Source organism: Lissotriton vulgaris, chromosome 7 (genome assembly GCF_964263255.1).
Source record: "Lissotriton vulgaris chromosome 7, aLisVul1.2, whole genome shotgun sequence".
Lineage (NCBI taxonomy): Eukaryota > Metazoa > Chordata > Amphibia > Caudata > Salamandridae > Lissotriton > Lissotriton vulgaris.
In genome coordinates this window covers 1,642,737,307-1,642,752,093 of record NC_141695.1, presented here as the reverse complement: position 1 = coordinate 1,642,752,093, position 14,787 = coordinate 1,642,737,307, and the positions used below count along the sequence as shown (strand labels likewise).

General features: G+C 43.1%; 1 protein-coding gene across 1 annotated transcript in view; it reads right to left on the bottom strand.

Moving 5' to 3' along the window:
• The window catches only part of ARFGEF2 (ARF guanine nucleotide exchange factor 2), a 548,111-nt gene that overhangs the window by 428,526 nt on the left and 104,798 nt on the right, over window positions 1-14,787 (bottom strand). Inside the window, exons 3-4 of the mRNA XM_086932618.1 lie at window positions 7,908-8,031; window positions 5,722-5,868 (exon numbers count right to left, since the gene is read on the bottom strand). Coding sequence (XP_086788744.1) covers window positions 5,722-5,868; window positions 7,908-8,031 — 271 coding nt within the window. The remainder of the gene's footprint in view (window positions 1-5,721; window positions 5,869-7,907; window positions 8,032-14,787) is intronic.

The following is a 14,787-nucleotide window of genomic DNA, read 5'->3' as shown; positions in this document are numbered from 1 at the left end:
CAATCTGATTAACCTGCCCCTGCGTCAGGGGGGTCTGTTACGGCCCATGATCCCAATCTCTACTCCAGTCAGGGCTGTCTCTCGCTACTCTCCTCCGTACACCAAACGCGGAACACTCATCAGGGTGTGACCTCAGACGCAGGGCGCCCCATGGTGCCCACAAGATGCTGCGCTCCTCTGCATGCGGTATCACAACGCAACCCACTGTCCGTCCAGCCTCTCGCCCAGGCCACAACCCCGGCAGCGCTGATGCCAGACCCAATCACGCCCAACAATGTCCCATGTTTAGTTGTACAGCCGTGGGGCCCCCTGTCGTCCCCTGAGCCAGTCGCCAGATGCCCACAAGATTGCTGGCCAGTATCTGCACAGGGATGTCGCAGTCTCACATAAAATCTCAGATTGGGCCCTCTGGGCGCACCCGGCATCTTCCTGTTGCCCCGTCGCCCACAGGGGATCCGGCAGTGACAGCCCCTTCACCCTGACTGGGCCAAGCTGCCTTGGGGCCCTCGCCGCTCTGTTCAGCTCCGAGCCGGCCTCTTCAGGCCTACCTGCGCCCTGGGCCGCACTGCCTTCATCGCCAGTTTAGGCCAGGGCTGCCCGCATCTTCCCAGCCTCCACCTAGGCCGCTCCGCCGCTCCTCGCACACCTCCAGGTCGTGTGACACCCAGTCCGTGAGGCCCCACACTGACCTGCGTTTGCCTGGGGAACGCTGTCTGCGCCCCCCGCAGTGCCAGCCGCAATCTAGTCTCGCCCCCAGGTTCAGCCTGCCGCCACTCCTCCGAGGTCCCAGCAGCCTCCGCCTTCCACCAGCCGCCCAACAGTAACAGCACGCGGCTGCCGCCATCCGCCAACAGCCCCGCCCAGACTCCCTCAGGCGGCTAGCGTTGCGGAGCAGTCCCTGCGGTGCCGGGGCACCATTTTGTCCCAGTCGTAATTGCCGGCCATGCTCCGTATCCGCGGCACAGAGGAGCTGCCGCCAGCACTCGGCACGGCCCAGGAGCCCCGCACAGACCCACTGGAGTGTCTGCTAGCAGGAGGACCCGCTTCGATCTTTCAAGGACGTCAGTAGCTTCAGTCACTGGACCCAGTAGCGGCAGGCGCCATTTGCTTCCCGCCTGAATCGCCGCCCGGGGCCCGGATAAACTGCCTCCAAGCCTCACAAATCAAGCGTGTCTGGCCTGCAAAGCCGCCCGGCGTCTCTCCTCTACTAACTCGTGGGGTAAGTGTCCTTTAAGTTTCGGATAATGACAGATCGTGGGTGTTTTAGGAGATTCTGCTAGAGCAGCTCCTCTAGTGTGCGGCCATCTTCGTTGGCTATCGGCCACGCCCCCCTATCAAACACACTCTTGACAAGTTATTTGTGTACAACTAGCCAGGCTACAACCTGACTCACAGCCGTATAACACACTCAACAACCATGCAGATGGTTTCCTGGAGCGCACCATACAATTTAGAACGATATGGGTGGCATTGTTTAATATACCATGGATAAACTGCTTAGCCAACTCCCAGTAATGGAGTTCTTTATAGACGATCATTCCAGGAATGTAACAAGCATGAGGTTTAGATGACAAATATTTGGGAGATACCAAAGGAGTGTGAATTAGCATTCAGGGAAGAGAAGTGTAAATTACACATTAAAACCAGTGTGTATTTAAAGACTCCCATATATAGAGATTGACAGAGGCACATGTCAGATCAAGTGAAAGCCAAACAAACGACATGTAAGCCGACCAGGCACATATATTAGATATTCTTTAATAGATAAAGAAACACTTGCAGATGTGAGTACTTTTCGAAATGTTAGAGCTTTCATTTGGGATACCGATTCTGCAGTTAGAACAGATCAAAAACCCACAATGAAAGTGTCTAGTGAAAGGGCATGGATTGTTTGGTGGGCAAGTCTTGTTCATGCTCAAATGTTCCATTCGAAACATATTTGAGGAACCTGAAATTCAAAAATGTAGGACATTATAACTTGCATAATCCTGGAGAGGCTGACAAATCTTGGCAATGGAAATACAAATGTTACACATTTCAAGTGGCATGTGAAAAAAGTAGAACTGTCTAAACAGGAGAAGCTGGTGGAATGTTATTTGAAAGGAAAGTAGCTAGGAAAAAAGGTTCAGTAAGCAGTTTCTGGGTGGCGAGGTAAGACTTAAGCACAGAGGGACACTTTATAATGAGCGGGGATATAGTCATTACTCAAAGAAGACATAGGCATGGCTCAGAGGTACAGATATCCATAAAGTCATAGATGAGACTATAAGACTCTTAGACTTATAGGACTAATGTAATATTGGATTAAAAAAGGATCTACTTATATTTATCACTCGTCCTACTGCCTTATTGCTAAAATAAGAGAAAAAACATTTCTCTGAATGTTAAACTCACTATTATACTGTAAATGTACACACACACAAATTCATCACTTGCCCTTGGTCTTTTAGATGTTGAGAAGACCTTTGATAATGTTAAAGGAACTTTGTTTGGGCCATGCTTGACAACTCTGGGTTTTCCATCAACATACATTAAAGCCATCAAGTATTGCTACTGAGAACCAAAATGCATCAATGTGTTTTAGCTATCTACTAATTTAACTATATCTTACACTCTACAAAAACCAGTGCAACCCATCATATACCTGGAATTTAACCTTCATGGGACACCAGTACATAAACCAATTTAGCTTTATCATGATGACCTTTCAAATAAAACATTTTCTTGATTTCTTTGAGGAATTACAAAGGATAGGGTTGGTAGGCAATATGCTAACCTTACAGTGCTCAAGTAGTCTGAGAATGTAAGGCTCACTACACCACAGGTATATTTAGTTTAATATCTGCAAACAACAGTCATTCTTGCTAAATTAGATACTAGCATACATTATAGTTCAATATCCAATTAATACTTTTTGATACCTGAATGGAAACTACGACTTCCACTGTTGATCAATAGCTTGCCTTTGTTAAACAATGCTTTGAGCTTGAGGAAATAATATGCATCTGCCAAGGTAGTCTCCAAACACTCATGAAGACATGGGCACAGTTTGGACGGTTTATCGTTTGTGGGGGGTCAGGGAGGCATAAAGATGGATAACGAGCAAGGACACATAAGTGTCAGAGAAAATAAAACAAATATGAAGGATGTACTTTAAGTACGAACTCTGATATGGCTTTCTGGCTAGTGTAATGTTTTCTTTTTATGTGTAGGTTTGTAGGTTCAGTAAAGGCAACTGGGTGTGGCTGAGTATCAAGAATATAGGTCATGACTGACGATAGGGTAATATTAAACTAATACAAAATGTTACATGAAGTGAACAATGTATTTGGAGCACAAATCATACTCGTTCAACGAAGTCCTAATATGACGAGGTGCAACAAAAATATAAAAATGCTGCCTTAGCAAGAAAGATGCAGGGGCTTCTTTAAGATGGATGGCAGCTCGTGTTTGTCAAAGACTCAAGTGAAGGGATGACCCTAGATATAAAGCCTATAACAGCGGAGTTATTATTGGCAGTGCTTATTGCTCATTTGGATGTTAAGATAAGGAGTGCGATCAAAATATTTTTGAAGTTGAATCCATGAAGGATTTCCAGGAGTTAATTTACTGAGAAAAGATGTTCTTTTTCCTATTAAAGTGATCATTTTGTTAGACTAATCATTCTTGAACTCTCACATTTCACAACGTCAACCTGAGTTTATAAACGATCCTGATTGACAGGGACATTTTTTGAAGCACTTCCAGGTTGCATAAAAGCTTTCCTTAATGCAACATGGAAAGATTTCTCTAAATCTTTTTTTTCCTTAGTAAACATTGCAGAGTGGGTCACTGACAATAAGTTGATCCTCTTGTGACAAGCAAGACTCAAGAAGGGTAAGGGGGGTTCTACACAGGGCCCACTGCTAGTGGAATGGAAGGCGGGGATGGACCTATATATGGCAGCAGAAAGGGTCACGTATACAGCCCGGGGTTGCCATAAAAAATTTAAGAAACTATGGGGTAAATGGAGAACGTATTATGGCATGGAATCGGTGGTGGATCCACAATACCAGGTAGATGGGCAGGCACCATGAGACTGGGATTCAGAAAGGGGGTGGTGATGAACAGAGTGTCTGAATTAAGCAGACCACTCTTACCCAGTCCAAAGATCAGGGCTTGATCCATCACCGTTATTTATCTCACTGCACCATCCCAGCTCAGAACCTGGCTATATGCAAATCAGTCTGTCCCTGGCCCAGTGCATCATGGAAACAGGGCAGACTAAACTACCAAGCCAATTCTTGACCAGAAAGGAGACAAGCTACCGGGGACCGGTTTCTGGCATTTCAGCCGTCTTCAGCCCGGCTTGCTTGAATCCTGATGGTGCAGTGAGAAAGGGACTCATGTCTGAGTATACCCTGCCACACCTATAGTGGCCAAAAACGATTCAGAAAGGGGGTGGTGATGAACAGAGTGTCTACAAAGCAGACCACTCTTACCCAGTCCAAAGATCAGGGCTTGATCCATCACCGTTATTTATCTTACTGCACCATCCCAGCTCAGAACCTGGCTATATGCAAATCAGTCTGTCCCTGGCCCAGTGCATCATGGGAACAGGGCAGACTAAACTACCAAGCCAATTCTTCACCAGAAAGGAGACAAGCTACCGGGGACCGGTTTCTGGCATTTCAACCGTCTTCGGCCCGGCTTGCTTGAATCCTGATGGTGCAGTGAGAAAGGGACTCATGTCTGAGTATACCCTGCCACACCTATAGTGGCCAAAAACGATTCAGAAAGGGGGTGGTGATGAACATGAGACTGGGGGCAGAAGGGGGGTACATCCCACTGAGCAGCGAAAGGGCTTGAGAGACCAAGACACGATTGAAGCATTAAGTATGACGGGATGGGGTATTGAGGGGCGAACACTCCAAGTAATTCCTGATGTGCGACTAGGGTCCGATGGCGATGAAATGTATTCAGCGTATTTGATTGACTTTATAACATACCTTGATTGTTATGATTTTGTTATATACTGTGCAGAAAAAATCAATAAAAATATATTTTTTTTAAAAGACTCAAGAAGGGTGCCATCACAATAGATACATACCTTGTTTTAGTTCCATTAGTCAAAAGGTATGGCGAGTAAGAAATATGTCCTTTATTTTAATTATGCAGACCATAGTAACACTTCTATCCAAGTAAACCAAATATTACTATTGAAATATTAAGGTTGCTATCTATAGGCGTACAACTGTTCTCAAAAACATGGATCACAAAGAAGGTTGGATAACACTGTGAGGGCAACTGTAGATGTGAAGGTAGCTGAATACTAAGAAGAGGGTAACACAAGGCTGTGTGCTAGCGGCAATGTTTAATTAGTGATTAGTCTGTAAACTATACGTATTCACATGGCAAAATGATTACTTAGAGCAAGACTGCACATGACAGCCTCGAAAGTGCGTTCCACAAAAAAAAACGTATTTGGTTCCGTCATGGCCGCCTCAAGTCTAGTTGTGGCAAAGACTTATTTTTGCTGCCAATGTCTGGAACCATACCTTAGCTTTAAAACAGACTCAGTTTACAAAAATGGTAAAGCTGGTGCATTTTCTAAATCATTTTTTTGGGCAACACAGATACCAATTGAATGTTTACTATAAATAGTAGCACATCCACTCTGAGCCTACTTCTGAATTTGCGTCTTAAACATTACTTACATTAAAAATGTCAAAAAGACAATACCTTGATGATTTGTAACTGTACACCCTCATCAGTTTGTGGGCCTTGAAAGCAGTTACAAACAGTCTCTACTATACGATCGATGAGACGTTTTCCAGGACTACCGCTGTCAGGTGCGTTTCCTGTGATATGGCCGTAAGCTATTAATTTCTAAGGACAAATAAGGAGGAATAAAGTTAAACAGTGTTCAACAAGATTTCACACATGCAAAAATAATCTTGTCAAGACCAAAACAAGAAAGATTTACCCGTGTAGAATATGATGCCATGCACTGTTAGGGCAGGGCAACATGACACTGGAAAACATATGTTCAACCTACTATAATTAGTGTTAATGTAATCATATAGAGCTCACTACCTGTGACGAGGTATTGAAGCGCTTTTCAGCTAGTGGAACGCTACTCCAGAACCCAAGGTGGACTGGTGGTGGATTAGTAAAGAAAACATATCAATGATATTGGGAGTGGGAGACCTGTGCCCCTGTTAATTGGATGAATAGGATAAAGTGGGTAAGAGAATTACCTTTCAGATTATTAGTCTAACTATGACCTAGTCTTTTCTGAATTGCCTATTCGGAAAAATTTCAATCCTGTGCCTGATACACAAACTGCTGAAATGATGGGGAATTTTTCAAATTCAATCAAATTTTATACATTGCATTATAGCTCAAGCCATAAACGTTCTGCACAGCATGGTTTTAAAAACATGCTCAACAATTAGACTTCTCAAAACCAATAAAGCTACTCTCAGAAAATAAACCTGATGGATACATCAGGATTTCATCATTAAAGATCAGCAGTTAGGATTCTTATGATTGAAAGCCCTGTGTTGCTTCCTTCTTTCTTTGAGCAACTAGTCCCTGAGAAAGTCAATAGCTATACCTCTTTTCAAACAACCTAGCTTTGGCCTCTTATAGATGATCAATTTCCAACCCACTTCATGTATTACTTTTGTTCCATGGGATCTGAAAAAACATACTCAGCACAATCTTGATGCACATAGCCTGCAGGCCAATCGGAAATTAAACGATTACACAGCAAGGAGTACGGACACAGCTGTTATATTTACTAAAGTGTCTTCTTCGTGTTGAAGATCTTAATAGCCTGGCAGTTCAAAGTTCTGAAGCAGGTATCAGCCATCAACATAACAGATTAGGGTATCTTTCTGTTCTTTTTAACAAAGGTGGACAGGTCTAGCTTATTGGCCTTTGTAGCTCAAGTTGCGGTCTTGCTTTTCAGCACTGTCAGTTTAACTGATGGTGACTGGTAAGACTGAAGAGGTTGATGGAGACATCATACCTATTACCATTTTCTTTACAAAATTGCATTTGCACCCAGCTGGCTAGAATAGGTGGCAAGACTTAAAATTCAGCATATTTGCAGACAATATCCATAACTGCTTTATATTTGGGTCTTAGTTTAAGGTATTGTCCCTGGCCTGCTTCCAGGAAATTAGTCAAGGGATGCAATTTAACACCGAAAAGACTACATTCATCTGTATTGAAAAATCACATTACTTGGATGTTGCTTGAATACAGCCACTATTCCAGGTCAACATCCGTAGCATGTCCTCAAGGTAAACAATTTAGATGTCATCTTCGACCACAAACTACCACGTATCTCAAAATAACCAGAGAGCAATAATAATACTCTGGTTGATAAGATATTTTCCATCACTGCCAAAATTTAAAGAAAAACAGCTCTCATACCACAGGTGGATATTGCCTGATCTTTGCAATCCTCTACAACCTGTCCTCCATGACACCCAATCCGTATATATTTTTACAAACAACAGATTTGGCTTTCTGCTAAGCACCGTATTTGGCTATCTAATAACTACTAATTACATTTTCTATCCCTTTTCCAAATTACTACATCTTCCTTTGAGTGATTCCAAAGTTCAACGGTACTTATCTTTTCCCGTTGCAGAGAAATTGGAGGTGGGCTACTGCCAGAAGAGTTATACAGAACTCAACTAGCACATACTTTACACTAGGATTTTCTGCATTAGATTTTTACTAGTAAGACATTTTCAAGAAAGTTTTCATGTTATTAGGATATTTAGTCTCAATAAACGAATCCATTCATTTAGCAACATGTTTTACATGCTCTTCTTCCAAAACGGTCATGGCATACAGATCACAAATAACAGAACAAGCATGCACTATATAAAGCAAATTATCTGTTATACCTGTAAACAGTCAAGCGAGGTACTGACGATGCGGGGGAACTTGGATTGGCAGGCGAGTTCAAATGGAATGAAATACTGATCAGCTTCTATGAAGTTTGCTTTTGGTGGTGTTGCAGTGCCTTGTCTGTTTGGAAAGAAAATGTATTATTCCCTATGCCACAATCAAATTATGAACTATATGAAAACAAGAGTGAAAACAATCAACGAAAAGAAAATTGCGCTTGTGAAATGTTAAACTTTAAGAGGCAGCTTCACCCAGAACCTTTTTTGGGCACTACATGGTCCACTCATCAAAATCTCATAGTCATTCAGTTTATAGAACTTCTGTCCTTTTTTACTAACTTTAACAGATGAAAGTTAAGACTTGGATGACGATCTCTTTCTAACTCCTAGATAAGCTCCTATATATTCCACATGGTTTCTGTATGGAAGCCCTGAAGCCCATGTATGCAAATATGATATTCTTTCAGGTTATTGTTTATCCTACTAATGGCTGAACACAATTTTCCAATTTATACCAACTCTGTGGTAGTACAGAAGGCATTAAGCTTTAGATGGAGACATTCCGCAGAGCACCCTACGCAATTTCGGACTTTAAAACTGGGTTAATACATAATGGTTTACTGCGGGAGATCCCACCTACATCTCAGCATTGTGATTGTCTAGTGGTTCTTGTATAGATGGATGTGCATGACAGTGACAACAAATCTGGCTTTACTAAATTGTACTGGAATGATGTCTCATCAAGTGGTAAATAGTGGTAACGCGACTGAAATGAAGACAACAGAGTAATTAAATAGAGTTTCTGTCTTATCAGTTTATAGGGTTCTAATGCGCTGGCTGACAATGCAGTTATAATGTCCAAAAACACTCCCTTTTATTGTTAACAGACCTAAAATGCAAGAGGCCCCATAGTAAGACATTTGTAAAAGGATTATCAGAAACATTAGTGAGCCATTAGTAGTGAAGAAAGAAGTTTTGATTTTAATAGAGCCTGTAGCAGCTTCTAGACAGCAGAATAAATATAGTTATTTTGATTCCTACACACATTGCAGTAACTGACGTCACTTTATGATAAAGGACAGTCTGCTTACGTGTTTGTGAATAAAGATGTAAGTGATTAATAACTAACATATACACGATGCAGTTAAAAAATATTTGTTTCATGAAAGAAAAACACATTACAATGAAACAAAGAAAAATTGATTTAAAAAAACAACCAGGTTACGTCATTTTATTAAAAGTAATTTTATTCTAAGACATTATCTCGTTTTTACTCACACAGCTAAAGGAAAACCTGTCCCCATGCAAAATATAACAAATAATTATATATTACACACATAATATATAAAGACAGGTTTACATACTTTAAATGAATGCCTAAAAAAAAATTATACATGTGTGCCTCAGTTTACTGTATAAATAGAAAAGCTCTATGGCAATGGGCTTCTCACTAGATAAAAAGGAGAACTGATCATAGGGACCTTCTTAACAACAGTACCCAAAAGAGGGCGGAGTCAAGTTTAGGCTTGATAATCAAGATTCTTACTTTCTGATCTTTCTGGTGGCTACTGTATCTAACCGCAGATTCTTCATCTTGTGAATATTCCCCAGGCATCATACTGGCTCTAGAAACTTAAAGTAGTACTCCTGCGCCAGAAGGTGGTGCTGTGCAGTCCACGCCAACTTTGTTCTACTCCAGACAAGCACCACTCATGCATGCAGATATCAGGGGCCGCATTACACATTATCATTTCAAAAGGTGCACCGTGCGCAAACAATGATATTGCAACCTATTATGGTGAAAGTGCTGCCCCTAGGGCAGCGCATACATGTGAAATCACAGAGCAGCTGCTCTGTGTTTTTACGGTGCATGCGTCATCCAACTGTAGTTTCAAAGGGGATTAAAGATCCCCGTGCAGGCTGGTGCAGCCCTTTTCTCCCTGCAGAGGGCTGCTCTCAGGGGGCGCACTGACAGTACGCCACCTTTTAAATGGTGCATAGTCAGTGCGCCTCCTGCAAGCTTCTTTGACTCTGCACCCCTGTCTGTAATATGGCGCAGGCGCAGTGTCAAAGGAATTCCGTCATTTGCATAGGGCACGCCCCTATGAATATGAGGGAACACCCTGTGAAGGTAGCACTGGCGTATTAAGTGCTCTAGCGCTATCGGTATTATAGAATGGGACGCACAAGCATCTGCGCCCCCTTCTATAAAACCAAAGTGCCCCAGGGGTGTGCAAAGCGGGCGCAAACACCCATTGCACCCCTGGGGCACCTTCTGTAATACGGCCCCAGTTGTTTTCTTAGGCTGCCAAAACGTATCACAGATTAACATAACAAGTGTGCAGATTGGGACCTTTTTCGGTGGAAAAATAGCCCATTTCACAGACCGGGTAAGTGAAAGGTTTGGTGCAGAATCTGCAGTTAGATAAGGTATCCATCTAAAAGATTGTTACTGAAGGTATGAAAACCTGTTTTCCAATTATGCTTTCATATTGACTGACGGACATGTAGCCTCCTGGCAAATGTCTAGAACAGGTACTCTGCATGCAAACGCAATGATAGAAGGCTTGGCTCTGGTAGAATAATATCCCATAATCCCTCTGCTGGCTGCTTTGTAATGAATGCAAAGCCATTATTTATGCAAAGAACAATTCAGCAGAAGAGCTGGTTTTGCACTGCCTTGCACTCCTTTCCTTGGAAAAACCCTCAGAGAACTGGTCATCCACAACTGATGTTCTTGGGTGCCATCAATATAAAAGCTTAGTGCTTTCTTAGGCTTCAAACAATGAAGTCTCTCTTCGTCCATAGGGGACAAGGTGAGGCAATGTATGCCAAAAACGTGATAGCCTGCCGGACTAGAAATGGAGTTCATTTGCCCTGACATTTGAATATCCTGCCAGGTGGTGTACCACCAGAGAAATGCCGATTGCCCAGCCAGTTCCACAGTTGCAAAACCTCCTCACACATGACTCTGGATTCTTTCCATCCGGCTTGTTTCGGTACCACATGGCAGTGGTGTTTTCTGTGAGAACCTGCAACCAGCCCCTTTAATAGTGAGCAAGAAGCCCACCTACTCCAAGTGAATTGCCCATAACTTCAACAAACTGGTGTAGAGGTCCCTCCACTGGAAACCAGAGTCCTCTGATTTCCAACTCTCCCAGATGGCCTCCCAAACCAAGTAGTAAAGCGTCCGTCACCACCAGTAGCTCTGGGTGGGCTAGTGAGGGATTTGCAACTGGTGCAACTGCGGTCAAGCATCAACACCTCAGATCTTTTTTCAGTTGCTTCAACACTTAGATGGAATCGGAGAGGGTCCCATGGCAGTGGAGCCAAAGAGACACAAGGTCCCACTACAATGCATGCATATGTCTGCTGATAAGATCAGTGAGCATGATGCAGGGTGCTAATAGGCCCAGAAGCCTCAGAATCATCCTCACTGAAACCCAGAACAGATGTTGAAACATTGGGATCATAGCCCGAATGCCCTAGACTCCTTGGTCCAATGGAAAAGCTTGAAAGCGTACCATATCCGGGATGGTTTACATGAAAGGGAGCCTCTGCGAAAGAGTCAGGTGTGAATTCAGCAGTTTAATGGAGAACCCTAAAGATATTAAGAGGTCTGCCACCGTCTGGAGGTAGCCCATGAATCACTGGTGTGCTAGCATTCAACAGCCAGCCAAGGCAGGGGAAAAGAGTTGTACTCCCAACCTTCTAAGATGGGCAGTGACCAACTCCATTAGCTTTGTGAAAACCCAGGGGCATGGGTGGGGCAAAAGGGAGCACGGCACACTTTAAGAACTCATGACCTACCTTGAATCGGAGGTAACACCTGTGGGCCCCCAAGACAGGGATGGTAAATGTTAAAATAAGAGTCCTGCAGGTCCAACACCACCATTCAGGAAGAACCTGGGTCAAAGTTAGAATCTTTAATTTGTCTTTGCATTGAGAGGTCAATAGTCTAGAATAAGACTGCGGCCTCCATCGTTCAGCACAATGAAGTAACAGGAATAGCAGTGAGTCCCTACTTCCAATGCCAGACCTCTCCCTATGGCTCCTTTGAGAAAAAGTAGTCCCAATCTAAGACAACCGGTTGATCTTCCAAACAGGCATTCTACTGTTGGAGGCAGGTGTGGTGGGTCACAAAGGAAAGGCATGGAGTAGCCCTATTGGGCAATCTGCAGGATTCATTTGTAGGAGGTGATGTTTGGGCATCCTTGTAGGAAGTATCTGATCCTGGCCCCACACCAGATGGCTGAATGCCACTAAAGCTGTAAATAAGAGGTTTTGCGGTTGTTGCCGTGGGGGCATGAGAGTGTGAGTAACACTGTCCCTGATGGCCAACCAGTTGTCTGCTGGACCCAAGGCCTGACCTTGAAAAGGCTGGGAAGCCTGTTTCGAAGGTAGCGACGCTGGAGCTGTTGATATGCCAGGCCCCCGGCAACTCCTCTAGAAGGGTGAGATTGCTGTGGGGATACCTGATTGGAGATGAGATTCAGAGAAAATGCCACGGCTTAGCTTTCTTTAAAATGTTCCAGAGTCGAAAGCTAACGGATGGAAGCCGTCCAAATGCATATCCATTAAGCATGTATGGATCTACCCAAGAAGCCGTTGGATCTTATCCATGCATGGTGCCAAAGCATCACGCTAGATCCCATAGCCTGGCTCAGTAAATGTGTTGTGCCCTGGCCTAAGCGGATTTCAAATTTGACGCATTCCAACCATCTTGAATGGTTTGCGATAATGAAGGTGGTAGTTCTGCTGGCCTATATAAACAGAGGGTCCCTGAAATCTCAATAAGGGAGAAGAGAGCAGGGAAAGTACTGCAAGGAAAATACAAAAACCTCCCCCTAAGGCTTCACAAGATTGGTGGTTCGTCCAAAATAAACATATGGTTGTCCCACAGATTAGTAATTTATAACTTTTATTATCAAAAAGTATATAAATATTCATAAATACAACATTTTTTTATTATTTCAAAAAGTACATATAGACAATTATATTCATATGTGTAATGATTCAAATTCAAATTCAAAACAAGCTTTATTCGATTTTCAGAGTAAAATCATAAAAGCACAATAATACAATAAATACATTAAAGCAAAGTATAATCCATAATAATCAGAATAAGCTTTGATCAATCGAATGTTTAAAGAATGTCATGGGTTGACATGTAAAAATTTATACTTAAAAAGAAGTAATTTAAAACTGGATTCGTTATTACATGGTACTTTAACCGGCACAAGTTAAATACGAGGGCTTTGCATAGTATTCCTAAATTTAATAACAAGTTTTAAAAAGCACAATTGAATTTCCGAGGACCAGTCGTTACAGGTAGGAAAGGTGACCAAACTTAAGAAGGTGCCTAATCTCAGGCGAGTCATCAGCGTGCGGGCGTAGGGACTTAGGGCCAATGTGAGATAATGTTGAAGGCCTTTGTGTTGAGTAATTTCCTGATATCTGAGGACTGTTTGTTTCTTTTTCTCAAAGTTCCATCTGTCAGTTGCTAGATAGTCGAGGGCCATCTTTGTCAGCGCACCTCTTGATATCCCCTCCATACTGGACGGTTTGTCAAAGAATTCTGGATGACCTATCTTCGTGAGGATGTTTTTCACATAAGATAGCAATCTAATGTTAGCTGCCCCGTCCATTGCGAGACAATCAGTTATTACCTCTCTATTTAAAGTGGTCTCCTCAGTCACCCAGACCTTATGCCACAACAATAAGGGGGAAATCTTAATGGTGTCCCAAATGTAAGGGAGTCCTACTTCTATGTGGGTCATATAAGTTGATGTGAATTTAGAGATGCCAAGTAGATGGCAGATAAACCGGTTCTCACAACCTTGTATCATCTGGGCAATTTCTACCCCCCATAGCCCGGCCCCATATGTGGCTGTAGTTAAAGATTTGGCCTTATAAATATGTATTAATTCCTTCGCGGGTTTCCCCCCTATTTTAGCAGAGAAATTATTCAAGGCGCCGATGGACCGTGTGAAGGCTAATTTCCTGGCGGCTACTGCTGGATGCCAGCTCCCCCTCCTAGGTTACACCTAGGTAACAAAACCTGTCAGTAGTTTCGATTCTTTAGGCTTCTAAAAATATGAGGCAAGATGCCCTTCTTGACCCACGACCACAGGACATTGTATCAGTTTTAGGGATGTTTACTTTTCAGCCTCTGTCCCTCATGAAACTGGTAAATTGGACCACAGCCCGCTGTAGTCCAATCCTAGTCCGCGACATTATTGACCCCGTCGTCGGCGTACAGAAGTAATGGCACTGATGAACCATTTATAGAGGGGTAGTCATGTTAGGAATCACTTAGGTGTTGTCCAATTGAGTTGACATAAATGGTGAACAGCAGGGGTGCTAATATGCACCCCTGTCTAACCCTCCCTCAGGATGGGGAATTTATCAGAGCATTCCCCCAGAAGTCCAAATCTCACCCTGGCTACTGCGCCCTTATATAATTCTTTAATGAAGGTGAGGATTTGACAATTAATGCCCAAATCGAACAGTGTTTTCCATAGGAGCTTGTGGTCCACACAGTCGAAGGCGGAGCTTAGGTCTACAAAGGTGATATATAATTTTCCGCTCCTCGCCTGTGTGTATTTGGCGATAATTAAGGCCAAATTCAAACACTGTTCCACCGTCCCTTTCCCTGATCTAAAGCTATACTGTAAGTTGGAAATGGCCTGATTTTCCTCCTCCCAGCTTTGAATCCTGTTTAGGATTATTCTGCTGGCCGCCTTCATTAATGCGTCTAGGAGGAAGATTGGCCTATAACAGGTGGGGTCATTTCTGTTGCCCTTCTTAAATATTGGCACGACGATGGCACGATATGTGTAATGACAAATCATTCAAAACAGAAAAGAGCCCATTA